At 38.6% G+C, this 26,860-nt stretch overlaps 4 protein-coding genes and 1 long non-coding RNA gene across 6 annotated transcripts in view; 2 read left to right on the forward strand and 3 right to left on the reverse strand.

The window, feature by feature from the left end:
* Positions 1 to 1,231: 1,231 nt before the first annotated feature.
* Positions 1,232 to 4,558, reverse strand: LOC101160821 (vesicle transport protein SEC20). Its single transcript, XM_004073403.4, has 6 exons — positions 4,407 to 4,558; positions 3,185 to 3,277; positions 3,025 to 3,116; positions 2,758 to 2,865; positions 2,464 to 2,582; positions 1,232 to 2,258 (listed from the first exon to the last, which is right to left on the reverse strand). Exons 1-6 carry the CDS (start codon positions 4,485 to 4,487, stop codon positions 2,062 to 2,064), a joined length of 690 nt encoding a protein of 229 aa, XP_004073451.1. The 5' UTR covers positions 4,488 to 4,558; the 3' UTR covers positions 1,232 to 2,061.
* Positions 4,559 to 4,774: 216 nt separating this feature from the next.
* Positions 4,775 to 6,734, reverse strand: atp6v0e1 (ATPase H+ transporting V0 subunit e1). Its single transcript, XM_078953626.1, has 4 exons — positions 6,500 to 6,734; positions 5,776 to 5,823; positions 5,163 to 5,286; positions 4,775 to 5,069 (listed from the first exon to the last, which is right to left on the reverse strand). Exons 1-3 carry the CDS (start codon positions 6,601 to 6,603, stop codon positions 5,193 to 5,195), a joined length of 246 nt encoding a protein of 81 aa, XP_078809752.1. The 5' UTR covers positions 6,604 to 6,734; the 3' UTR covers positions 4,775 to 5,069; positions 5,163 to 5,192.
* Positions 6,249 to 6,680, forward strand: LOC110015770 (uncharacterized). The gene is made up of 2 exons (XR_002291028.3): positions 6,249 to 6,358; positions 6,476 to 6,680. It is a non-coding gene; the product is annotated as an uncharacterized LOC110015770 (long non-coding RNA).
* Positions 6,735 to 7,951: 1,217 nt separating the features above from the next.
* On the reverse strand, positions 7,952 to 12,190 carry rpl26 (ribosomal protein L26). Of its 2 annotated transcripts, none has more exons than XM_078953624.1 (4): positions 12,106 to 12,190; positions 10,434 to 10,605; positions 10,213 to 10,353; positions 7,952 to 8,115 (listed from the first exon to the last, which is right to left on the reverse strand). In XM_078953624.1, the coding sequence occupies exons 1-4, from the start codon at positions 12,126 to 12,128 to the stop codon at positions 7,987 to 7,989; spliced, it is 465 nt and encodes a 154-aa protein (XP_078809750.1). In that variant the 5' UTR covers positions 12,129 to 12,190; the 3' UTR covers positions 7,952 to 7,986. The 2 variants fall into 2 exon arrangements, with proteins under 2 accessions (XP_078809750.1, XP_004073454.3); XM_004073406.5 differs by lacking the exon at positions 12,106 to 12,190 and adding an exon at positions 11,210 to 11,349.
* The window catches only part of ppp2r2ba (protein phosphatase 2, regulatory subunit B, beta a), a 36,283-nt gene continuing 21,142 nt past the window's right edge, over positions 11,720 to 26,860 (forward strand). Inside the window, exon 1 of the mRNA XM_020706702.3 lies at positions 11,720 to 12,154. Coding sequence (XP_020562361.1) covers positions 11,782 to 12,154 — 373 coding nt within the window. The 5' untranslated portion in view covers positions 11,720 to 11,781. The remainder of the gene's footprint in view (positions 12,155 to 26,860) is intronic.

Below are 26,860 nucleotides of genomic sequence, written 5' to 3' on the forward strand. Positions count from 1 at the left end.
GTTTTCTTTACATTTCAAAAAGTTTAGAGGATTTTTTACAACCTGTCTGTTGAATGTTTAGAGACTGCTGGGGCTCATGAATGCTTTCAGCCATTAAACCTTGACCTGTTTAAACAATAGGAGAAACAAATCAAATTTAACTGAAAGATTCTTTTTTTTTTTATCTATAAATAAGACGAAAAGCAACAAAAAAGCTTTTTAATAAATCAGTCTTATCTCATGCAACCTCATCATTTCTGCTCTTAAAATTAAGCCAAATATATAAAGCCCTTTTTTAGTTAGCTGTAAGTTTTATCAGCAGCTATACCGCACATTGTTTTCTAATAATTCGTTAAAATGAGAGGGAAATTTATTTAAACCCCACTTGGTAAAAAAAATAAAATAATAATAATAAAATGATTTGCTGTTCAGTATAAAAACAATGGAAAAGTCGAAGCTTTCCTACTTGTGTCCCTTTTCAGTGGCACAACGGCTTTCCAGAGACTGCGGCCCACTTGTTCAGATCCAAACCAAAGCACTTGATCGACAATAAGCTGAGGTTAAATGCAATAACAGTCCAATTTGCTGGACAGAGAGCCAGAGGTCTTGTTTAAGTGTTCAGTTCTACAAACAGGCTGGCTCTGCTCGACCGCCACCACTTTACAAGAGTGAGGGATGCTTATGCATCACTCAGGTCTCTCTGCACATGCCCTTTGGGCTGTCATCTTATTGGGGTTACGTTGGGAAACATAACCAACAACATCAACTGTGTAATATCAACTCATGAATGCATCTTTTTCATAAATGATCAATAAATATCATCTTGCATCCGCCATACAAAATGGCAGTTGCAGAGAGGGTAGCAAGGTCACGTAGCTTCTCTGGCCACCCTCTCCTCCGTGGTGTTGAAAAGACAAACGTCAGATAACGGTGCTGCACAAACCTAAAAATACCCCAGTCACCCTTTACCCACAATGGAACGGGACGAGGGGGAAACAGGTCGGAATATTCAGCTTTTCCGGGTCTTATCTAAAGACAGGCAGGGGTGCGTGTGGCTCTATCTGAGCCAGGGTGAAGACTGCTACTCCTTTTTGGAGATTTTGATTCACTGCTGTCCAAGAGTCAAGCTCACACCTGCAGGGATGCTGGAGTTTCTGATGAGCAAGTTTTGAAATATGCATGAGGCAAAATAAAAAAAGAAATGCTTCATATGCAGCACGAACCATTTTCACTGAAATAAACACCACTTAGGTTAAAAAACAAAAAGTAGTTTTATTTTAAGAACTAAATTACATTCTCACAAAAATAAACAAAATAATAAAACAAGTGTAAGATAAGCAGTCATAAATTACTATGGTATTATTACAGTCATTACAGTAGCGTCTATTTTTGCTAATATTTACACAATATTGAACATTATTTCCAAAGATATTTTTTGAGGTTACTGTTTTAACTTTCAGGAATCTAAAGAGAAAAGGTACAGCACTCCTTCGTAAATTGAATATTTTTAGCTTTTTGTCATCTTCTACGGTAATTCAATTATGTTATATATATTATGTTATATTAATTAACTGTCACTGTGAACACATGTCAACTCCCATCCAAGCAATCTTTGATTTAAAATCTAATTTTCCTAAGTTTGATACATCTTTGAATGAATGTATTATGAATTATTGTATTGTTTTTTTGCATTATTCCTTGATTGCTTGAAATAAACCATTTCAAAATGTAAAAATAAAAAAAAATTCAAAAGAATTACAGCCTTAGCGTGTTCAGCTGAATAAGAAATTGTTTTAGTTTTCTTATGAAAATCATTGAATTTTTGAACAAATTATTTAAATACTAAAAATAGAAACTTTCCATCATGTTGACACGGACATAAAAATCCATTTCCATCCTTTTCTGCACCTTTTCTTTTGTGTCTGAGGAGTTGTCCCCCCTTAACGTTACAAATTCAAACCCAATTAGAGGATTCTTTGTTAGCTTGTGGATATTTTTTGGTCCCCTTGAGGGGCCGTATAGCCGGGAGCTTTTTCATTCAACACAGAGTGAAAAGGTGAGTCCACCTAAGAGGAACGCGGTCTACAGAAAAGGGAAGAGTCTCTTCTTGAGGATGTAAAGAACTGTGGCAAAGAAGAGAGCTAATGCCAGAAAGATGAGCAGCTTATCCGTTAGTTCCCTACGGTTGTACTTGGTAATGAGTTTTCTTCCAAAGTGAATGGTCCCCGTCATAGCTTTAAATTCTTCATTGGTCTCTTGGACTGTTTTGGAAGATGTTGCTTTAAAAAAATAAATAGAAGAGAAATATTTTTGTTACACGTTATTTTTCTTTGAAGAAGGGTAGAATTGAGTTGAGGCTATAAAAACTTTTAATTGAATCTATATTGTCTTCATCAAACTTTAAATTTCTGCATTAAAATATTAAAATTATATTGGAGGAAGTGTGCGGTTCGAATGAAGAGAAGGTCCCACATGTTTCCTTACCTAGAGAGGTGATGCTCTCCTCACTCTGCTGGACTTGCTGAGCCATCATCCGGCTGATGCTCATTAGGTTTTCTGTAATGTCACTGGTGGTCTGCGCTAGCCCCTCTTTGGTCAACTTCCTGTTCCAAAAAGCCAGTAAAATGTAACGTTGACATGGCAGAGAAAAGTAGTGAAATATTCTAATTCAAAAATACTATAATACATTTACAAATATGTAGTTTAACTAAAGATTTTTTGGAAAGTTGTGTAACATTCAAAGGTAACTAAAATAAAAAGCCGTTTACTGTCCATCACCTTTGTCTGGCGGTGTTATCGGTTCCATTTATAAGAAGGGACTGTTTCTCCGTGTTGTCGATGGAGAATTTGCTGGCTAAGTTGGCCTTCCTCCATGCTGTCTGATTACTAAACAATAAGAAAAACAATCATTATTTGTTCATAAAATAGCAACTAATGCATCTTATGGCTTTAGGTGTACCAATGTGAAAGCAGCATTACTAGGATAACTAAAAAAAAATTAAAAACACGACACAATTTACAGTGTTTGATTATCTCGAACATCACCTCAGCATCTGCTTTTGGTGGCCCTCCACTTGAAGCATAAATGTTTGCTTATCTGATAGTTTGTCCTGTTCCAATGCCGTCTGCTTCAAGTCCTAAAAACAAAGAATTAAAACTGTGCGTGTGTATATGTCTGTCCGTGTGTGAAATGGATATGGCTCACCTCAATCCTTGATCTGAGGTTATGGAAACATTTTTTTATATCGCCGTTTAACTCTGTGAGCTTGCTTGGAGGGCCGCTGCACTCACTAATGTCCTGTTGAGGAATCAATTACATTACTTCAACATTTTCATAGTTAACTAAACATTACCTAAAATATAGGAAATTCAATTAAGAAGAAAAATATACTCGATATTGGCAAAAAAAAAACTAAAAATACAAAAATAGAAACAGAGAAATGTCTGCAAAAGTTAATGTTTTATTTCTAAACATAATTTTTTTTAAGGATGAACCAATACTAAGAGATAGTTTACCCAAATGATTGGTATTTTTAGTAGAAGTTATCAAAACAAATATTTAAAATTAGAAAGAGAAAACATTAGCAAATAACGTTTAACTCTCTTGTCATAAAATATCCTTTTGGAAACATTGTATTATTTTTTTTTAAATTCTATTACCTCATTTATATTTCTGGTTATAATGACTCTTTAGTAATAATTTATAGCTATAGGATCAGAATGTATTCATAAAATCCAACTGGTCTGTAATATTACTACTCATATCAACAAAAATGCTACGAGAGTGATAGAGGGCATTTCTTCACAATAAAAGCACGGAAAATCATAATTCACCTCAAATGTTTTTGATTTGACGGTGTTAATCTGTCAACCTTTGTAAAAATAAAGTACTTTAAAAAAATAACTTGCACATTTTTTTAATTTAAATTACAATGATCAGTTTAAATTTGACAAGTTTTGTGGTTCTTTTGAGAACATTATTCAAAAGACTATTGTCATTTACACAGCGTCTCTGTAGTAAAATCGCTTACAAGAACCCCAATTGGACAAACCATCTAGATCTGTGACTGAAAAAAGTTCACTGACACACTATACCGTTAATATTTACGTAAATGTGGCATATTTTTAAAATTTGTACACTTTATTTTGAAAAGCATTCAGGCGAACCAATGTCTGACGGAGTAAAAACAAATTTAAGAAAGCGTTTCATCTATATTTACTTTATTCCTCTTATACCCAGATATTGACCGAGGAGTTCCTTTATAATGGTCAAATAAACCGCTGGAAGCTCCACCGGCTATCTCTGTTGTGGAAACTCCATAGAGAGAAAGCGGCTGTCGTGTTTATTTGCTGTTGAAGTTGACATGTTCGACCGACACCGGGTTCTAATCAAGCGCGTCACTGTCTCTACAAATATATGTCCTTACCTGAATGAGAGCCTTAATTTCTAAATCATATTTAAGTATTTCTTGTTCACATAATCGGACGTGTACGTCTGAAGACGCCATGTTGCCAACGTATAAACTACGGAAAGTAGGAAGGCCAGTAAAGCGATTCGCTTTTTTTTCCCCCCTTCATAAGAGCCGATCAAAATCTCGTATAATCTATACATTTAATAGAATGCCAAACTATATAAAGAAAGGGTAGATATGGGAAGTTTAAAATTATATAAATTAATTTGTCAACTGTTTACTGATCAGTTGTGAGAAAATATATTTACATGAGTTGGCATAAATGCTATTTTTTAGACTGCAGTTGTGCTGTGTTCTTGGGGGGGGAAAAAAGACAAAAAATATACACACGAGTTTCTGAATTTATTTGTCATCAAAAGCAATACATTAGACGCTGCCAAAAGTTCCATCACATCAAGCACAATACACACAGTACAACAAACCAACAACTTTAATTTAAAGTAAAGCACACTCTGGGAGATTTTCCAGTCCTTTGGAACAGATTTTAACAAGGCACCAGTTTGGACATCACTCAAACAAATCACACATGGATCCAAGGTGTAAGGCAATTCAAAGGGAATGTTCTGGTAGAAAGGCCACAGCACAGGGTCCTCCGTTGTCCAGAGAATCTCCAATAAGCTCATTTTGAAGAAGCAAAAGATAAATCAATTAACCACATCAATCAATATTTTTCACAATAATAAGAAATAACAGTTTAGATTAAACATGTACCTATAGAGTGCACATTCCTGGTAGGATAAATCAGGGCCAATGATAGTTTAGGTACCAGATGACATCAGTAGAAAGGGATGGTCCAAATAATGGGTTCAACTGAGCCAGAATAGCTATCAGCCAGCTGACGGAAATAAATAATAAAGATCACAAATGTTAACAACACCTTGATGTGGATTAGACATGTGACCATAGGAGAGCATTCTAACCTAAGAAAGACTTGGAGCAACACTTCCATTACTCTGACTCTTCAGTGTAAAGTAACTGAGCCTCTACTGCCCTCTGATGTCCACAGATGTGAAACAATAGGCCTGCAACAGTCTTATAGAAAAAAATACTAACATATGGAAACACTTTTTAAAAATCAAATTTTTGCAAGACTTTTAATGTGTTTTTGTCTTTACTTGTCTGTAGATATCTTGTAGAAGCTGTAGAAGCTTTTATAAATTGTCATAAAGAAATTACATTTTTGCACTAATATATCTAAAGCTCAAGTACTATTTTATCACAAACTTTGCTTTTAGTTTCTCAATTTAAGTTAATATACAGTAATATGCAGACCTCTTAGTTCACTAAAATATAGCTGGAATTTATTTAGAATGACAATACTTACAAAAGGTAACAGCAGACTGCAGTCAATACCAGCATAGTGACAATCACTCTGTGAAAAGAAAAAAACAAACTAAACATTTATAGACAGGTGAGGGTTTACATTTACTCAAGTAACTTGAAAACATATAATCCTAAAATACCAAACTTTTCACTTGAGTTCAAAGTATTTAATTCAACTTTTATTCTTATATTAGTTTCTATTTTTTTTATTTTTGATAACTACTTCAATATTCTACTTGAGTAATAGTATTTTTAAAGTAATGCTACGCTGATTTGAGTCCACTTTATATTTAACTTTACATTTATATTTGTAATGTAACAAATACGAATTTTAGACAGTTTTAGTAAGTCATGTGACAAGACTGTCAAGGAGGCAAAAAAGAGGAAGCTATGGAGTTAGAAGTAAACTGTTGATTTACTTTGAAAAACTTTTTGTTGTAAAGATTAACATTTCAATAAAGTTTTTTTCTTTTTGAACCAATCCACACACTGAAAAATGGGCCGTCTTTATTCGCTGCAGTTAGCTAACCCAAACCTTACTGAATTGTTCGAGAAGGATTGTAAACTTTTTTTAATGGCAAAAAGTAAGTTATACAGCAAGTCTGAAGTCGCAATAAAAATGTATTTTGTGCGATATGTAAGCAAAAATAAGTCACATGATAGCAAAATATAAAGCGCTAGCTAATTTTAGCCTTCCACAGCTGGAGCTATCGCGCTTGGCTTACCCTCTGTTCGGTCCTTTGGGAATAAACCACGGAACAACTCCTCCAACGATGGCCCAAAACAGGGTCATGACTGACATGGCGATGGCAAACCTCTGATCCGCCATGGTGAGCGGTTTACGCAGAACTACAACAAATGGACGAACTTTAAACTTCCGAAAAGTTCAACAGAACGACGATCTCGCCGACGGCGTCAGAGGGAAGGCAGCACGGATCACATGACTCCTTCTGACAGAGGGAGGAAGTAGAAACAGGACGTTGTCTCTGGAATCATTTACTTTTTTATTTTAACAAACTGTCAATCCCTGTGAAAAATGGATTTTAAATAATTTGAAGTGTAAAACTTAATTTGTCAAGTCACCAGAAATTGAAAACAAAACATTTTGTTCTCGTTTGTGCGCTGTTCTACAAAGGCTCTTCAAGGTGTACTTAGTTTTTTCCCCAAACATGCCCTTGTTTTTACAGAGTCTTTAAATAAAGTACCTCTTAGAAGTTAGGTTTTAAGTAACATCTCAGCTGGAAAGGTCACTCAGTTAGCAGATAATTGGTTTTTATATTCAATATTCTTAAATCCTCCTCATTTTAGGCACAACATCAATACTCTTATCAACTTTGCCATCTAGAAGTATTTTAATTAACTATTTCTAAAGTATTTTTTTAAGTGTATTATTTGTGTTTTACTTGTATTTTAGTTCTGCTGTATGACATGTTTCTGTTTATAGTGTTGACATGGTGACCTCCATCCATCCATTTTCCTAACCTGCTATAGTCCTTTCAGGGTCACCAGAGCCTTTCCTGGCTTGTTGGGCGATGGCAGGGTACACCCTGCACAGGTTGCCAGCCAGTTCCAGGGTACGCAATCACTCCCACATTCCTCCTCGCTAGGAAACTTTACCTATCAACCTATGAAGCATGTTTTTGGTCTATGAATGGGTCTTGAAAATGCCCCCGCATGCACAGGGAGAACATGGTAACCCCACACAGAAGGTTGCCAGCTGGGATTTGCACCAGGGTCCATTTAGATCTCGTCTGTTCTGTACCCTTTTTTTTGCACTTATAGTTAAAAAACAAACAAAGAAGTTATATACCTAATTCATTTCATTCATGAATTTCAGTATTTATGGTTTTTGCAGCACTTGCACCAACAAAACCTTTACCCTATCAAAATTTTCACAATATTTAGCTCTTCAGAGTTTTTGTTGTATTTGACTTTTATAGCAGGTAACAAACTTTTATCCATTATTCCAGCTTTCTAAATCTCCCTCGGTGCCCATTATTCCTCATAACTATCACATCTGTCAGCGCTCATATTAACCTTTTTTCCTTAAGTTTTTGTTTTTCCATATTAAGCACTAGACATGACTGATTTAGTATCCCATTTTTACATCCTCTGGTATTTTTCAAATCATGAGTGATGATTGTGTCCCCACCCAATGACACAAATACCAAATGATGTCCATTTATAAAGTTTATTGATAACAAAGATCATTTTACTCCTGCATCTTCTCAATGGTCTCCTCCTTGTATTTGCCTTTCTCCTTTCCATCAGCGCGAGACTTGGCCTTGCGCTCCAGGATCTTCTTACGATCTTTGTCCAGTTTTAGCCTGGTGATAACCACCTGCAGGAGAAGAAACAAAAACGCAGGACTAGTCAACATTCTGACAGCAAAACGGTAAACCAAAAGCATGTGTATAAGGGTATAAATAGTCTTTTGTGTCTTAGCTAAATATTTAAAACTGATGCAACAACCCTTTGGGTCAAATTTCATCTTTGCCTTTTAACTGCCCTATTTGGATGTTGCCACAGAACATCATCTGCTTCCATCTAACCCCATCCTCTGAAGTTTTCTAATTTACGCCAACTGTTCTACACTAAATTCATGCACATCTTATTTGGTCTTCCTCTAGCCTCTTTCTTGGTGGCTTGAACAACAGCCTCCTTTTACCAAAAATTCATTACATAAGGAAATACAACGACACAAGGAAAAAAAACTATCTGTGTTTAAGAGTTAAGTGTGAGCAACATACACGTTTAAGAAGTCTTTTAGGTCCTGTGTCTGGAAGGAATTAGTTGCATTTCAAAATAGTGACCTTTGTAATTGTTTTCTGGTGCAGACCTCAAGATATTGACAAGGAATGTTGTATTGATATCCAGCACAAACTGATATGGTACTTTTACAATGACTAAGTAAAGCATAATCCAGTGCCCATTAGGATAACAACAGTATCCATTAATGCAGTGACTGTGGGTCCTCAGTTAAAAATCAGCCAACGCTTTAAAAGCAACAGACTTTTGTTTGTTCTTAAACTAACACAGACATGAACTTGAATCCTATTCATATCCCAATTAAGGAGGACATGAAAGTGGTTGGCGTGAGTAATATACTGAAAATAAGGTTAAATGTGGGTGGATGATACACCGTGGCGATCTCCACAGGGAGCTGCCAGTGTTGCAAAAAAAAAAAAAAAAGATTTATCCGGGCAATGCGTTCATTACCCCCTAGTCATTCAATTCTTCTGGGCATGTCAATTGGGCTCAGTGTTTCATATTGACGTGCATGTCTTTCAAATAAATAGACCATGCCTCTAATGGATCATCGAGTGAACTCTATGGCAAAATCGATCTGAAGCCATCCTTTAGTCTTTAATTCTTCATCCATCTGTAGTTTTTAGAATAAGCTCCTAAAGAAAATAAAACCGAAGAGTAGGCACAGTCAATTATTTATATATATTAAACTTAGCCGTAGAATGTTGACAGATTTGCTCCAAATTATACATTTATGCTTTAAGATCTAAACAGATCTTAAATACCAACTACAAACTTAGTGTAAATGTGGTTAGCATAATACCTTTAAGAGTTTCTTTAAAGAAGTAACACAAAAACAAAACCTACATCATGAAAGGAAACAGCTTTTAAAAAACAACTTCTCTACGTTTTGGTTTAGAGGTTGCGCTTTTCAAACACTTCAAATGTTTAAAAACTTTTACATTCAATAAAAAAAATTGTTAAACAAAATCATGTTATGATGTTACACACGTTTCCTTGCCACGTATCACGTATTACATGCTCACAGTTCAGCTCAAACCATGCACCAATTTAAAATAAAGCAAGACGCTGCAATCACATTTTAAATACTGGACTAACAGCATGAACTCAGCAAAAACAAGAAAAGCCCAACAAAGGAGAAAAGAAAGTGACATTTAATATGTCATTTTCTATATATGTGCGGCCGGTGTCTAAGGACTTCTTTGCTCAACGGAATGGGAGAAAGGGTTTGGTTGATAAGAGTGACCAACAACATTTAGCCTCGGACCCCCTTAAAATATGTGCGGGTGATGCAGCAATGTGAATTTTTGGCCTCACGTAAACTTCATGTTTATTTTCTACTAAAATGCTTATCTCTTTCAATTCTTTGCAAACTTTAAAATTTAAATGTCTTTTTTAAAAGTTGAGACCTTTCTGATAAGGCCTAGGACAAACATATGTTGTGAACAAGTACTCTCAACAGATTAAACAACAATAAATGGTACTTCAGGTTCAACCGCAACATCAATCCATCAATCCAGGTGTAGTCTTTATCACAGATTGTGTGACAGCCTCAGGCAGCATTAGCGTTCTTGTGCCACTAGTTTTTCTAATGATCACAGAAAAGAAAATAGGACACACATAAATCTGCCCATATGGCTAAGTAGTACACAAAAACGTGTTATTTTACCTTGCTGGGGTGAATGCCGACATGGACTGTGGTTCCGTTGGCCTTCTCTCTCTGCACACGCTCAATGTAAATGACGTATTTCTTCCTGTAGACCTGTACCACTTTGCCAATCTGCTGCCCTTTGTAGTGTCCACGAACAACCTGTAGTCAACAACAGCACTGGTCAAGTTGTGCATGCAGAGTATCCACCAAGGTATATAAAGTCATCTTAACCCCAGTACCTGGACTTCGTCATCCTTACGGATGGGCATGGACCTCACATTGTACTTCTGCCGGAGCTCCTTGGACAGAGGAGAAGACATGATCTTTCTCCTGATGTGGGATGGAGCATTGAAATGCCTTTTGCGGTTCTTACGGCGGGAGGACGTTACAAATGGATTCAGCTTCATTATGCTGTGAACAAAGACAAACATAAATATTAAACCCTTCCAAATAACTTTGACTGGAAACGTGACATTCATATCACTGTCATTAGTGGAAACTTGGGGGCATGGAATTGCATTATCGCAATTGTTTATTTAAGTAATTGGAACGTGGGACACGTAATCTCAATAAGCAAGAAGAAAGAATTTCGTTACAAAATATAGCACTCAAATTGCACACAAGTTACGTAGCTACATGTTAATGGCAAGCTAAGCTATGCGGATAGCATTAGCCAAAAATTAACCGGGACGCAGTTTTTGTCACAACTTTTAAAATCTAGAAACAAACTGTTTAAAAAAACACAGCCTTCAAAATGTGTCTGAGGTTGATATAATTGTGACTTCTAAGGGCATCATTTCAATATCTGGCTTGCAACACATGCAGTCACCGCCGGTCCTAGCATGTATCATGATAGGGTTTTTAACAACGCATCTACAATATGGGGACAAAATGACCAAATCTTAAATATATATCGACTTATTAGATGATTTGACGGTTGTACTTGATTACATTATGACAGCAGTGAGAGGATGGACAAGGATAACCTTTTGAAGCATTAGCCAGGCTATCTTACCCTGCCGTTCGCTCCTCAAGGGCCGGCGGAAAAGAGGCCCTGTATGAACTTCCGCTTAGCTTAGTCGACACCAAAATCTCGCGAGATGTATGAACGAGAACAGTGCCAAAAACAAAAACAACTTAAATTTACTGTTGTTGTTCTTTTTATTGACAAGTATACATGATTTTTGAATTAAATGACGTTATTGTGAGGAAGTGTACATGTCATGCATTTATTTATTTTTTGGGGGCAAAAAACAATAACAATGTACATTGGAAATAGGGATTTTTTTTTTACTACAAAAGAGAAAGCGCATTTTCCTCAAATTTAGTTTTATGAGCTGTTCGTGCTGAACAAATTGTTTTAAAAGTGCCACACGGTGGCGCCATATTTGTTTGATGAAAAACCTGCTTAGGAAACAAGTTTTGTTTAGGATACATTTGTAGTTATCGCTGTTTTTGCGTATATATCTGGCCTCTTCGTAAACAGCCGTAATTGTGTTGTTTACTCTAATCAGCTGACACACACGCAGGAGAGGATGTTATCGCGTCGGGACCACACGCACTCTGACCTCCCAGCTGTGGAGACAGATGAGAGTCCCCGTCCTGCATAAACAACTCGGCCCCTCACATCGACAGGGCGAAGTAGAGAAACGGACCGTTTCCGTTGGCTCCCCGGGGCGGGTTGCACGAACCCTGGACTGCGCTGCCTGCCTCCTGTCAGGGGCAAGTGATGCTGTCATCATAGCCCCCCGCGCCGCGGACACAGAGGCTCCTTCCCCTCCCGCACCTCCCCGTAGCATCTCTGACTGGCTGTGGCGACGGCAGTGCGGATGTGGAGCCCCAAACGCATCGCTCTTCACCCGTCTTCCAGCACCGGAGAAGATGAAATGTTTTTCTCGCTATCTGCCGTACCTCTTCCGCCCTCCGAGCACCATCCTGTCCTCCACTTGCCACACCGAAGGTAGGGTGGGACGTTTGAAGCTGTCACGGGACTGCGAGTTGGTTGCTCACTTCGTGGCATAAACCTAATTAACGCTCACACAAACCTGCAGGGAATGTGTGCAGAAGTTGAAGTGCCTAATTACTGCAACCCTGTAGTGTCAACCACCCATTTCATTCCATGTGAAGTTATCAAAAGTATCATGTCATCCAGTTAACTCACACAATAATGTCGCCTTCTTTGTAGAAACTGTTAAAGTTTACATTTTGTTTTTATTTTAAAATTTAAGGAATTATTGCTGTGCAGAAACACAGTTTGTGCATTCAACCTTACCTCCAGTTTTCTTATTTATTTGACTTATTCGTGATTTTGTTTAGACAGTAGAGAGTACACCCTCTTTTTAAATCACCCATTTCAAAAGCTAAGATCTCCAGATAATAAACCTTTCCAAGCAAGCACGTCCTGTCCACACAAAGTTATTTCCCAGGAGTTTTACTGAAGCTTCCATTGCTTTGTATGGCAGCTGCTCAATTCATCCTTCTGATTGTGCTGTCAGACACACCTCAAGAAGTTTAAGATTATTTGCAAAACCAGCCATTTACTAGGTCATAATGTGGGGAGGCATTGCATTATTTAGTTTTGCATGGTTGCCCTCCTTCCTTCCTGTGTCCTCAGCTCTCAAGAGCAGGAAGGAAGACGTTGTAGCAAAGAATGCAATGGTCAAAGCCACTTCCCCTCATAAAATGTGCAACTATAGATGACGTGAAGGCTAATCTTTTGCTCAATTTATTGCATTTTTAGTAAAAATTTGTTTTTTTTTAACCAATTTCTCCTTAAAATGATCTTTCATATGTTTTCAAGTTTTGTGTGGATTTCCATTAAAATTGTAAAATTGTTTAGGGATAGCTAAAAACGTGGAAAATACCAGTAAAAAATGTATCAATTAAATAAAATAACAGAACATTTACAGTAAAAATGTTCACATTTCAGTATTAAAAAATTAATATGTCTTATGTGGGACTAATTGTCCCTCTGAGATGTTACAATCGTACCGAAAACAAAGTATCATCTTACAGCTGCTTAAGTGTTGACGTCTAAATCAAAGCATAACAGCTCAAGTTCTCGGATGTGAAGGGTCGAGGACAACGAACCCAACGTTTCTGTTCATCCTCATTCCCTCCTCTCAAATCATTTTCTGATTTTCAATCCCTCTGGCTGACAGGTGAGTGGGATAACCAAGGAGGTGATGGGTCACAAAACATGGGACAGCAAATGTATCGGCAAAGTAACCCGATCCCATGCTTCTCTTTGTGTGGAGACTTTATAAAACAGTCAGCCAACGAGCAAGGGTGAAGGATGCTGAAATTCCAATGCCGGCGGCCAGTGGGGTGTGATGATGACACAGCAGATGACCCTGGAAATGTGATGAGTAAAGAAGGCACAGCCTCTCTTCTCTGCCCACTATCTGTTAGTGTCATAGTCAGAGAAGATTGACTATTTGTGCACTAATAATTGCACATTTGTAACGCATTGCGTGTCGACAAAACCCGATGCTAATTTGTAAGTGTGTTTAGAACATGCTGGGAGTCTTGAGGCTGGTCTTTGCATCACGATAATCCTTCCTCATGTCTGCTGCCCCAAGCTGAGCAAAGCTGACCTCAGGAAAAGTGACTGTGCGGTTACTATGTTTGTGGAAAAAAAACATTATATAAGCCCTGTTTTGGACCCTGTGTGTGTGTTCTCTTTGTTTATTTTGGCCTCTGTGGAAAACAGTGTGCCAGTATGGCTTTGTTTCACCTGGGTCTAGTCCCTGAGGGATGCACATCTTTTTTTTAATTTTTTTTTTTTATAAACCCTTTTACAACCTTCTATAAAATGTCTCAGCAGCTTTCATCTTTTAGTAAGATTTTGTTCATTCATTTGTTTTATGTTGTTTTCTTTTCTTCTGCAAGTCGACTGTGTTTGCTATGATGGATTTAGTCTCAAAGATGTTTGAAGGGTTTGATTGACAACCTATTTCTGTTTTTGTTGTGTCTGTCATAAAAAGAAATCCATATGCAAGTGACACTTCATCATATTTATTACTGCTATTAATGAAACGAGTCAATCCTGCACCAACATTCTCATAATTGGCTTTATATCGATGTTGTGACTTTATGCACCATATTTGTGCATCTAGAATTGTTTTTTGAGAGTAGTTAGCTTCACATTTTGGACCTACAGGGAATTTCTGCTATCATTTTGATAAAGCATTACAAGGAGTGTGCCAGGAAACAGCAAATATGCTGGTGTGCGGGTGTTCTGGTATTTTACAGCCTGCTGTGTTGTTAGCTCCATAGGCTCCCAGTTCACAGGTCAAATATGTTCTGTCATCGGGATGTTTTTTTTATTAGGGATACAAATGATTATAATGTATGTAACACACATCACAAGATGTGATTTTTGCAAACTGCTAATATTCACTGTTACCGAAAATAGAAACAAATAATGTCGGAACTTTGTAAAATTGGGCTTTCTCCAAAATGCAGACCTCAGCCAATGAATCATTTACAAGTAAACATGAAATTCCTGTTGACAAAGATGCAACAAATGAAACTTTTCTTGAGGGAAAGAATAGAAAGGTGCAGGTTTAAGCAAAACGTTATTGCACCTACAGTTTTCTACACACTGGCAGCTGAAGCACAATAACTGAAGAATAACAGGTCCACGTTAAAGACAACAGATCTCTAAATTTAAGAACCACAAAATCTATTAATAACCGATTAGATGATGCATAATAATAATAAATTCTGCCTACAATTGTGATCCCACGGCTGTGCCATAGGTGTGCATATATTTTAATTGTTTTATTGGTTTTGCAACAATGAAGATAACACATGCCCTAAAGAAACATGTAGGATACTCAACAACAAAAACTAAATCCTTTTCTTTCTTTCATCATAAATTGTTTTCCTTTATATAAATAATTACTACACTAAAACCAACGATTGTGTGGAGTGTCCTCTTATATCTTAGTAAAGGTAAGTTGTAACAAAACAAAAGGACACACCCAAGTGTAAAATTGCACGAGTCTTTCTATTGTCCTTATTACACATTTTCCTTTAACAGAGAAAAAGAACACTGGTTTTTATTTAGTGAATGAAAACTGCTCCTGAACAACCTTATTTGCAATTGTTTCACAAAACGAATTAAAAAGGGAAAAAAAGACAAATGTAACCACTTTAGCAGTAAATTAGACCATGTGTTCATAAACAAATAGTACAAAAACGATAAATCTTGAATGTGGCAATGAGAAAAAGTTAGTTTGTTGGGTTTGTTGAGGGGGGAGAGGAGGACAGTTATAGATGTAACACTATTTAAGGAACACAAAAACCCATGATGGGTAGTTTTGTAAGAATAACACTTAATACAGAGTTTGGTGTAGTTAAAGTAGCCGTAACCCTAACCTCTATATTACAAATTTATTCGAAAGAATTTAGTTTGCTTGTTGTAAAAAAAAAGTAAAACTCCATTTTCAGTTTTAGATTCTGTTCAGGTGGGATAAATTTAATAGGAACAGGTTTACTAAGAGGGTTAGGGGAGAGGAAAGCCACATAAAAAAAGGAATGTTTATGTTTGAACAAAAATATGCTATTGAGCTAAAGCGAAAATATTTGCCCCCATTGTGATTTAAAGCACCAGGATATTCTCTTTCACAGTTGGTAGAAAGCAGCAGAACATATCAGTGTCTTTCTCACGTGACACTCACCCACAGTCTCAGCTTACTATAAACACTTCCTGCTAGGTTTCAATGAAAAACAAGCAAAAGCCACACCATAACTGAAGTGTGTCATCGCAGCAAAAACAGTACAAGTTACTTTTCTCCCCCTTGGGGTAAATATTTGTTTTGCAATAACTAGAATGAAGATTTCTTTTTCATTTTAGACTTTATAACTCAACATTGACCCAGTGTTGTGAAGACACTCTAAGTAAATAATACAGACTTTGCTTCATTTGGGAGCTCCTGAAGCAGACAGAAGGGCTCCTCATCAAGCTTGACTGCTGTCCTTTGCTCTGGCTGACAAAGCTGCAGCGGAGATGCAGCTACTATCGGGACTGGGGTATATATAGAACATCAGGATGGGCTTCCTCTTTTCTCAGTCTCCCTCTCCGACCATCTGTCTCCGAGGCTCTCTGAAAGCTCATGGAGGATAAAGGGAGGAAGGTTGCTGCAAACAATTCAAATTCTATTTGATTAGAATAGAACTTTATGGATTCCACAAAGGGGAAAATACTTTGTCACCACAGTTCTATTAAAAACAGAAGATAGATAACAAATTAATAACAACAATGATGTAATAATTCAACCTAATAATACTTATATACCATAAAGAGAGATAAAGGGGGATACAATCCAAATTTACCACACAGTTTAAAATGTGTTTGCTTTTTAAATAAATTGTGTAACTCGTGATAAAAGCTTAGATTTGCTTAAAATAACTTTTTACAATATTTTTGAAAGACAAGGTTCACGATTTTTTTCCCTGATTCTCTCAGCTCACCTTCCACAGTGCTGCTTTTCTCTTCATCATCAGCATCATCATCATCATCATCATGCACATATCTATTTACCATTGTTTTTGGCTAACAAGACTACAGTTAAGTTGGAATTTAGTGTGAGCCGAATTTCTTTTCATTCCAGCTTTGATAATACTATCCTCTATTGCTGAGTCATCACACTGCCATTTGTGTGATCGAGTAATGCGGTTGGTGTGAAGGAGGGATAAAAACAGAATCTAGAGTAAAGAAAGAAAGAAGGTTAGGAGGCTTCTGTTCTAACGATGTGGTGTTTCAGTGTGTAAGAGATTGAGGGAGAAACAGAGACAGCATCTTCTTCCTCCATGACTTACTGTACTGAAAACTGTCACTGTTCTGCCTGAATGCTGTTCTACACATGAGGCATGGCACTGGATAAATAATGTAGCCTAATGCTACTGTCTCTAACTGTACATGAGGTACCACTCTGCTCTCCTGTCTCCTATTTCTGTTCACTTTGGGATGTAACAGGATGGCACAGGTGATCTGTCACTGCATGGCCTATTTTTGTTTTTCCAGATTATTTGTTCACCTTTAGACATACAGTTTGAGATCAGCCTTATTTGACACTTATTTATGTTAGATCCATACATTTTTTCAACCATCTATCAAGAATTTGCTATTAACAAAGAGTTCACTGACTGCTATTTACGTACAACAAATCTACACAACTCATTGGTAAAATCTTTCTTGAACCCTTGTGCTATCCTAGGCACTTTAACATTGGGAGTTGGGTCATCTAGACCCACTAGACAGTGCGCTGAACCTTTTTTCTTTAATGATTTGTGATCTTCACTGGTGTCCATGGATTACATGAAATCTTTCCACCTTTATCCACCTTTGTCATGGTAGGGAGAACACGTCAATGCAAGGGTGGGGTCACCTAAGATAGCACAAGGGCTAAACCCAACTTTATTACAGATTGTCATTTTCTAACAATTAGCTTCTTGTTGCAGCCTCTTTGACTTATATTGAGATGTCATTGGACTGATACCAAGATTCCAAATGTCATTTTATTGTTTGTGTTTTAGTCACAAAAAAATGTTGCATGTTGAGTCAATATAGAGACATTTGTGCATCATTATAACATACATAACAATTTAAAAATCCACTCTGATGAAAATGGCATTTTTAACATTTTATTTTAAGAGACACATATAAAGAAAATGAAGATAAAATTGCACTGCTGAGTATTTCTTTATTCAAACCGTCGTGAATCAGGAGCAGACTACATGCTGTTTGAAAAAGCTTGACTACAGATCCCCGCTCCATTCTTATGCATCCACTTGTAGATGATCCCATGCACGTCTTTGTTTTCCTCGTCTGCGCTGACATCTGGATCAAAACTGTACAGCTGGATAGTTCCAATATTGCTCACCACTTTTGTTTCACTGGTAATGTTAGGTTAAGGGTTGTGAGGGGATGTAAGCTAGCGGGAGAGATAATGTTTTAACGCAAACAAAGGGATGCTGGTAAAATTGTCTTTTACAAAACTTTGGCTTCCTAAAATATGAGCAGTTTTACAGCTAACCAGCTGTGACTTTAAATTAGTGAGGTTTGGAAATTCAGTTATTAGTGGTTAGTTCATATTGATCTGGCTAAACAGCTGCGTGACCCATCTAGCAGAAATGTGTTTGTAGGCCTGCTGCGTGTTTAAAGTAGGATACTCCGCTCAAATTAGGTTTCCCACCAGCTGCCAGTTCTATACTCGGAAGTGAGTTACAATAAATATTTCTGAAGGCCAAATCGCAGCAGTTTGATGATGCATCCTGAGAGGATTTTTGGCTCCTCGTTTTTTTTTTCTTTTTTTTTTTTCTTGTCTTCTTCGATTGGTTATGCTTCATGTCTGGCTTTCTCAGAGGAACCTTTGCTGAAAACTGGTGTTTCACTTGTGTACGGCTGTACTTGAACTGAATCGGGGGGGGGGCACAGTGGCTTTACAGTGATGTTCAAGCCAGAGCCGTATTTCAGTGTGCCCATCTGGGCTGTTTGAAAGGGTTGCTCAGTCTTAAGGAGGCGGTCATGCTGCGGAGTGCAGTGGGCGATGAAGGGGGTGTTGGGAGCAGGAGGAGAGAAGAAGATGAGAGTGCACATTTTTTTCCTTTCTTATTTTGGGGGGGGGGTTGTGTGCCTTTTCCGGTAGAGTTGAATCTGAGGCTTGGCTGTGACACACTGCTCTGCCTGTTTTCATACCAAGCACTTGCTTCTGGCAGCTAACCATCTTAAACTTACCAAAGCCTCTCCCCCTCACACCGTTTTCTTTCTCCCTCGCATTGTGGCTCATCTTTGCCCTGCCGTCATCTCAGCTTTCATTCATTTGCTCCTTTCTTCTCTCCGTCTACTTTTCCTTTTCCTACCTTCAGTCTCATTTGAGTTTTATTCTTTAGTCTTCCGGTGGTACAGAGGGGTGTGGGACAGAACTAATGCCTCCAGGTTTCCATAGTGATACTTTGTGTCTTGATGTCATTAGTATTGATGGTGTGCAGCAAGGCCAGGCTGTCCTGGCACTGTTTTCTGTTTACCCCAAACTTAAGTTATTTGCTAATAAATGACCGTGCGATTCTGGAAGTTTGTGTCTCACTGATGAAAAGAAAAACCAGGTGACAGGGCTGTAAGGATCTGTGGTTCTCTTTTTAGAAACCCTGTCAACACAAAGCAGCATGAAATGATTCCAGGAGGGATTTAAAGGAGGAAATGGCGGCTGCACTAAGAAACATCCTCTCTGTCTGCCGGCTCCTCGTATGATCGCTGGAGCGTGTCTGCAGAGCAGACCTCCCAGCCGTCATTCCTTACAGCTGCTTCTGACTCATCTGTATTAAAAAGTGGATTCACACGTACGCATCATTCTCTTAGAAACACATGTGAGTGGGATTACTTCCACGCATGTGCACCCACGTGTATGACCTCATACATCTGTGGGAAAAGCTCAGATTTTCGGCCTGCATCCTTTATTGTATCCACCTCTGGCAGCCTTTTTAGCTCAGAGTTCCCCTGCAGGCCTTTGTCTGGCAGGTCGCAGGCTCTGCAAGCCACAGTAATTAGTTCTGCTTGGATTTTTAGAGTAGGTTTGGACAAACTATGGATTCCATATTGATGCTGTCACATTATGTGCAGGCAGAGCACATCTCTTGGTCGAACACATAGCTCACAGTACAGAGGCTCACGCTGCTTTAATTTGGAAACATTTAAAAATAGCTTTGCATGGCAGTAGGAATGTACTTATTTTAGGGGTTATTTTTTCCACAACTCAGACCGAGTTTTTTTGTTTGTTTTAAATACTTAATTTTAGCATTTTTGCCTGCATTTGTGTGAATTTACAACAGATTTGAAAAAAGCAAATTTTCACTCTTTTAATTAAAGAACAAAGAACTGACTCAGTTTAAGGGAAAGAGAGTAGTTTCATCTAATCTTATTATTTATAATAGTTTATAGTGAAGATGTAGCCTCTTAGACAGTTGAAAAGTAGTGATTTACTGATGCACTGTGTAAAAATTTGAGGCCTAGGAACCTGTTGGGTATAAACAGCCTTTTAGCAATTGGAGAAGGTCCCAGTTGAGGAAAAGCCAAGCTCCTCTGGCAACCCCCTTAACAGAATGAAATGAGTATTAATATTTATTAAAGACAAAACATATCTAAATAAAAACACTCACACTGTGCTTTAGTCTTCATTGTACAACTTATTCCCAATGAAAAATGTAAAAAATGCTTAAAAAAATAACTTAAAGCTAAATCAGAACATGGCCCCTAGCTGATGCCCTCTAATACTGTAGTAAACATGGTTTACTTACCCGAAATAATTAAATTTAATGATTCATGATTTACATTTTTTAAACGTCTAATTTAGACTATATTTTTTTTAGTTATTTGCTGAAATTTTACAACTTTTTCCATTTTTCCCCTCAACATTTGGAAATAAAATAAACATTATTTTGGTGCTCTGTTGCAATTCCTTTTGCTTAGTTGTTGGGCTACAACTATCTTTGCTTTTCCCCTTTAAATCCAATTTTAATGGGGCTGCAGTTGTGTGGGTGTACACGTTTAAATATGTGCAAATGCTCCCTCTTTAAGTCTAAATGCTCCCTAAGTGTTTGCATGTGCAAGTATGTGTGCAAGTGTGCATGTTTAGGTTTTACTTTGTAATCCCTCTTTTTACCACTTGGGGGAGCTCTAAGATCACCTCCTCTGCTGCTAAACTTATATAGTCTATTTATTTTTTAATCACTGTGATGGGAATTATTGTGTTGTTGTACACAGTTATGTATTATCTTTTATTATCTAAAATTACACAAGCGTAGAGACAGACACATAGACATAGACAAACAGATACAGACAGACAGACAGACACTGACAGACAGGGATACAGAGATTGAAAGTTTTTTCTTTTCTTTTTTTAGCATCACTACAAGGCAAAAGTGTTTTTGCCAACAGCCAGGAAGACAAACAGATAGACAGATGGACAACCCAATTGCCAGCATGTATTCTCATGCTCAGCTATATCAGAAATGGCCAACCCCTAAGGCTACTCTGCAATAGAGAGACCCCCACCATTCACACACCAGATCAATAAACTAAGCAATAAAAATTAAGCCCTGTCTCCTGCAGAAACTAGCTTTTGAGATTATTGACATGTTTCTATTAAAGTGGCAAGTGGCAACGATTTATCATCACAGCCAGGGAGGGGTTGATCCCACCTTAAGGTTGGCTGCGTGTGTTTGTGTGTCTGCTGTTGATAGAAAAGTGTGGATGGACAGCTTGCCACCCGGCAGGACCACAACTTCAGTCTATCTGTGATCCGTGCTGGCAGCTGCTCTGCCAAATGGGATTTTCCTGGAGATTACAGCTGCTGAGTGTGACACGCTTGCATGTGTTTTGTCTTTGTGGTTGACAGAGCAAAAAAAAAAAAAAAAAAAAAGAAAGAAAGAAAAGGAACTGTATGTGTGTGTGTGTGTGTGTGTGTGTGCGTTTGGAGACTTCTGAGCCGAAGTGAACAGAGGACATGCTCTGCTGTCACATGGGGGTGGTAGACACACGACTGAAAGGCAGCAGGAAAACCTCTCTGGCAAGCGGTAGTAAATAAAAAGGGAGGAAGCATGTTTGGATGATGGGTCAAGCGTTTCCTACGCTGCTTGTGTTGTTATTCAACAAATTGACTCTTGTTGAATTCGGCCCCCTCTTATGGAGGTAATAGCTCCAAGACAAGCTTTTTTATTTATTTATTTATTTTTTACTGTTGAATGCTTAGAGAGGAATTCCATAAATGTCAACCATATTGATGCTGCTGCTTTATGACATTTCTTTAATTTCTAAAAAATAAACCAATAAATTTCAGCAATAAAGTAATTACAACAGCTGAGATCCTTGTCAAATAATTTTGTTTACCTCAGCGTCTGCTCTAGGAAGAGCTGTCCACGGTCCTGAACATAAGCTGCGCACCGATCCATGGCTATGCACGGGGAGGTGGCTTTGCAGTCACTAACCTACTTAACCTACTTTCCACTGGCCAGTCTTTCATCTGTCTACAGAGAGGAAAGTACTCCAGGATAAATATAGCATCCCCACAACACATTAAAGTGTCGGCGCACGTCTTCCAAGCCCCGCAAATGATGCTTGTCTCACCGTGCGCCTCTTTTTAATTCATCCCCTAATCAATTTACAAATTAAATCCAGCTTTTTACTGAACACGAGCTCTCCATGTTTGTCCCATTAACCCAAACAGCAGAAAATGTGTTGGGACATGCCCAAAGCTTCATTGAGATGAATATGTGCAAAATAATGGCGTTTTAAGATCTTAATTGTTGACAGCTGTTGTGCTGCATTGCAATAGCAGTTCAATTGCAGTTTCCTAGCAACCAGAGAGGTACAATGCAATGATTTTTTTCTGCTAAGTGGCATCATTTTCTCTCAGCAAGAGTATTCACAAAACAAATTGTACTCGCAGATAGTGGATGTTTCCCAGCCTTTAGATCAATTCATTTTTCTTTTTATGCAGATATTCTTTTGTTTGCATATTTGCAAATGGAATAGATGTGTTCTTGGAAACAGAATTGTCTTGATTAAAGTTCACCCAAAAGGCTCCGTCCTGAGCTAATCATTGAACACACATTTTTTTTTCAATTAATTTATTATGAAGGGAGGCAGAGAGAGTATGGGCTTTTTGGGGGGGGAGGGGAGAAGAAACTCAGAGGGGGTAGAAAGAAAAACCCAATCCTGCTGGTCCGAAGTCTTCGAGCAACGGAGCATTAGTCTCATCCTGATTTAATTGGAATGACGCCAGGATAAAAGCTTGCTGATTTAGGCTCAGCCTCTAGGCTTGATTTAATGCCCTCTACCAAAACTGTGCATCCATCGTTTTATCTTTCTTTTCTGCCCCATCCAAGGTTTCCCTTTTTCCCTCCCCCACTCTTTCCTCATTCATTCCCCTACTGCTATGTATCTCCATCTGTACACTATTATTGGAACTGATGCAGCTTTTTATCAAATTAAGAGCCAGAAGGTTATTTATTTCCCACAGAATGGACTTTTTCTCTTTCATTTTATCCATACTTGTGTTTTTATGCACTGAGGTGGTGTTTCACTCCTGTAAAAAGGTCAACTGAGACGGTGTAGGCAGGCCAGGGTGCTGCTTTCTCAGGGCGTACTCCTACTCAGTCCCATGACAGATGGACTGCCAGGACAATCCTATTACACCCATGTGTTTAGCTCGTCTTAATGCCGGGGTGGGTTGCCTTGCTAATAACAGGCATTGAGGGTTGGAAGGGAGAATCCCTTGCTACTCAGTGATCATCATCCTGATTTGTTTGATAACATGGAAATGACCTGAAAGTAGTGAGTGCCGAGTGAAAATTGTAATCACGGCGACTCTGGGGCCGGCGTGGTCCGCTATGATGCGGTAAGGCACACTGAGGGTTGTCACATCAAATCAACTCACTGTTTGCAATTAAAAAAGCTGCGCCACGTTACTGCACTCAATGAATGTGTTTGTTTTTTACATTTGACATATAAAATACTACATTTTCATGTAACCCAACAACATCAACCTAATGACTATGCAATCGGCCTTTAATTAATGAAGCATAAGACATCTAATGGTTGATGATTAATGCTGTGTGTGACCTCTCAGTTCCCCTAGAAAATAGTCCTCAGTTTTGTAGGAAGGGAAGAATAGGATACATGATAAATCCAATGTTTGATAACCTAATAGTATAATAGTGTTATGAAGCATCCATGATGCATTTGTGTTTGAATTATTTTAACAATGAAATATTTTACAAATGTTGATGAATTTGGGAATATTAGCTAACAATTTGCTGTAATTTTGGGAAAGTTGCTGCTCTTTCTCTGTAACATTGATAATTATAGACTTTTTTAAACGCACATTTGAATATGACACAGCAGGAGTGGTATTAGCGTCTGGATTCTAATAACGTTGAGGTCCTGCTTGTGTCCATGTTGATTTAATGTCAAGATTTAGCCTTATTATAGCAGCACTTTTCATTTGATGGCATGGTAAGATAGCAAGGTAAGATCCTGATCGACTGTATATCGGGGTAGTTTGAAGTCAGATAATTTGTTTCACCTATAAAACTAAAAGGTGTAAAAAGATAAAATAACAGAGCAGGGGGAAAAAAACAGTGATAGTGAGGGGTCAGCTTCAAACACATGTGCATTTAGACAGACGATTAAGACAGAGATGATCATGATGTGGTGTGGAAGTGAACTCCAGAGTTTGGGAGCTGAGGAGATGAAATCTCTGTTCCTCCTAGTACCTCCTATGTTACGCTGTCTGCAGGCGAGAATTGGGAAAACCTGATATCAAGATCGTAGACCACTCGGTGAGCCCGTAGAACGAGAATGTTCATTTACATTTTTTTTCCAAAGGCATGCTGGAGGTGACAGGTCTTAGCAAATACTTAGACAATAGGGTAAGTAATTGTGAGATGCTTACTAGTGCTGAGATGCAGGCGAACCCTGCAAACTGCGCAAGGGGCCCTTTAGTGCTGCTCAAGTGTTCAAGTGATCAGTGTGCGCTCCTTGCATGTAGCCTAGTTGGGATTCAGACAATTAGACAATCAGAGCACAGTTTGTGTGAGGATCCTACAGGCACTTACCTGCATACCCAGTGCCATCATTTGCGCACGGTCTGTAAGAAACCAGCACGGGCACCTCACTGACGGCTGTGTGGTGTAAGGGCATCGTACAACAGCATGACCAGTATGTCACAAGTGAATGCAACTTACATTATCCTCACAAATACTTCACAGTATACTTACCACATGCAGCACAATCGTACATTGCATTTTCATAAAGTCCTTTTAGGTGGCCCCATTTGGGCTGCACGGTGGCGCATTGGTTAGCGCTCTTACCTCACAGCAAGAAGGCCCCTGGTTCAGGTCCCGGCTGGGGGACCTGAAACAGAACAACAATGGGGGATCTCTCTGTGTGGAGTTTGCATGTTCTCCCCGTGCATGCGTGGGTTCTCTCCGGGGACTCCGGCTTCCTCCCACCATCCATACACATGCTTCATAGGTTAATTGGTCACTCCAAATTGTCCATAGGTGTGAATGTGAGTGTGCATGCGTGTGTGATATGTGTGACCCTGCGACAGACTGGCGACCTGTCCAGGGTGTCCCCTGCCTCTCCCCATAAGTGGGGATAGGCTCCGCCAGCCTTGTGACCGCGAAACGGAAGAAGATGAATGAATGAAGAAAAAAAAGGTGGCCATAAGATGCTCAAAGGAATTGCAAGACACCAAGATGTAGCTATTTCTTTCTACGACCCCCAACAAACCTGGACAACCCAAAAATCCTGCAGCACCCTTACGGGTCAACCCTCCCTGTACGGGTGCATGTGACTAAAATTGAGGGACATGGAGGAGATGGTAATGTGGAGGAGTCCAGACAAAGTTCTCCAGACCAGGTTGTGGGTGATCACTCCTATCTTTGTAACCATGTCACCAAACGATGACCTTTCTAAAATTAGACACCCCAACACATCTGACAGTTGAAGCAGTAAGGCACTATTTCAAGTTGGAAGTCAAGAAACAAATGATGGATGTGTAAGATTTCGTTGGTATCCAATCAAATCAGTTGACTATTTCCAGTTTAAAATCAAATAACTTTACAGATTTCCCATTAAAAGGTTTTCGTTTGAGCTGTTTGTTTAAAACATATTTGCATACTTGTACAAGACAAAATGTGTTAAAGAGTGTAGGCACTGGCTGCTATATTGAATTCATTCATGGTAGCCTTCTATTAGATGGATTAGCTGAATTAAAAAAAATCTATATCCGTACCTTCGAGTCTCGACATTTTTCCCTGGTGAATACACTGATGAATGAAGCCCTAAGTTATGAAGTGAGTGAAACTGAAGAGGTGTAACTGCATGTGTAAGTTGCATGTGTTTATTGGTATGCATGGCGCGTCTTCGCTGCCTGTAGTCCCAATACAGCATCTCAGGTCAAGCAATTACCACACATCAGGGAAAGCAATTGGGCTTGACTAAAATATCATTGCCATGTGATGCTGTCCCTATGTTTGGTGCTGCTAGAGCCTAATTTAACCCACTTTGTCCACACGATTGAAAGAAATTGAGGACACGCTCTCCAATTGCGGTGGCCCCCCGAGCATTTCCTGCAAGTCTGATGCTCAGCAGCTGGGCTGTGGATGCCATGTCACTGGTGGCTTACCCAGTGGAGTGCAGGATGGGGTGTAATGAAGGAGAAAAAGAAGGTGGAGAGCATGTAGGTGGAGGGTCAGAGGAGAAGGGCAGCATTAAATGAGTCACGAGGGCAGAAACACAGGTTTTCTTTATTATTATGGACTTTGAGAGGACAGCTTGACATGAAACACTGGAAGACAGTGGTTGATATATATAATAACACTGATCCTACCTGTAGCTAGGAACAGCATATTCCCCTTGAATCTTTATTATACAGTAAGAAATATCTGAGTCTGTACATGGTTGTGTTTTACATCTGGGCCACTTTTTCTCCATCACATCCCAACAAAGTGTGTCAGAACTGAGCCTCTCATCCACGTGGCTTCATCCTGATAAACCCATTGTTCCACTTTCAGTTCCATTCTCTCCTCCGGGCTGTAACTTAGCCAGCATCTCTTTCATTTTTCTGTTTTAATCCTGTTTAAATAATGATAG

The sequence above is a fragment of the Oryzias latipes genome, chromosome 10 (genome assembly GCF_053564925.1).
Source record: "Oryzias latipes strain Hd-rR chromosome 10, Olatipes_Hd-rR_3.1".
Lineage (NCBI taxonomy): Eukaryota > Metazoa > Chordata > Actinopteri > Beloniformes > Adrianichthyidae > Oryzias > Oryzias latipes.

What these genes read in the sequence shown, in the direction of transcription:
- LOC101160821 (XM_004073403.4), bottom strand. Translation starts at nt 4,487, where the DNA reads ATGGCGTCTTCAGACGTACACGTCCGATTATGTGAACAAGAAATACTT. An exon ending in ACCTCAGATCAAGGATTGAG is followed by an intron (nt 3,117 to 3,184) that starts GTGAGCCATATC and finishes CTTTGTTTTTAG; the next exon opens with GACTTGAAGCAGACGGCATT. An exon ending in GGAGAGCATCACCTCTCTAG is followed by an intron (nt 2,259 to 2,463) that starts GTAAGGAAACAT and finishes ATTTTTTTAAAG; the next exon opens with CAACATCTTCCAAAACAGTC.
- atp6v0e1 (XM_078953626.1), bottom strand. Translation starts at nt 6,603, where the DNA reads ATGGCGGATCAGAGGTTTGCCATCGCCATGTCAGTCATGACCCTGTTT. An exon ending in CCCAAAGGACCGAACAGAGG is followed by an intron (nt 5,824 to 6,499) that starts GTAAGCCAAGCG and finishes TTCTTTTCACAG; the next exon opens with AGTGATTGTCACTATGCTGG. An exon ending in GCAGTCTGCTGTTACCTTTT is followed by an intron (nt 5,287 to 5,775) that starts GTAAGTATTGTC and finishes TATTTCCGTCAG; the next exon opens with CTGGCTGATAGCTATTCTGG.
- rpl26 (XM_078953624.1), bottom strand. Translation starts at nt 12,128, where the DNA reads ATGGTGCTCGGAGGGCGGAAGAG. An exon ending in GTGCTCGGAGGGCGGAAGAG is followed by an intron (nt 10,606 to 12,105) that starts GTACGGCAGATA and finishes CTTTGTTCACAG; the next exon opens with CATAATGAAGCTGAATCCAT. An exon ending in TCGGCATTCACCCCAGCAAG is followed by an intron (nt 8,116 to 10,212) that starts GTAAAATAACAC and finishes CTTCTCCTGCAG; the next exon opens with GTGGTTATCACCAGGCTAAA.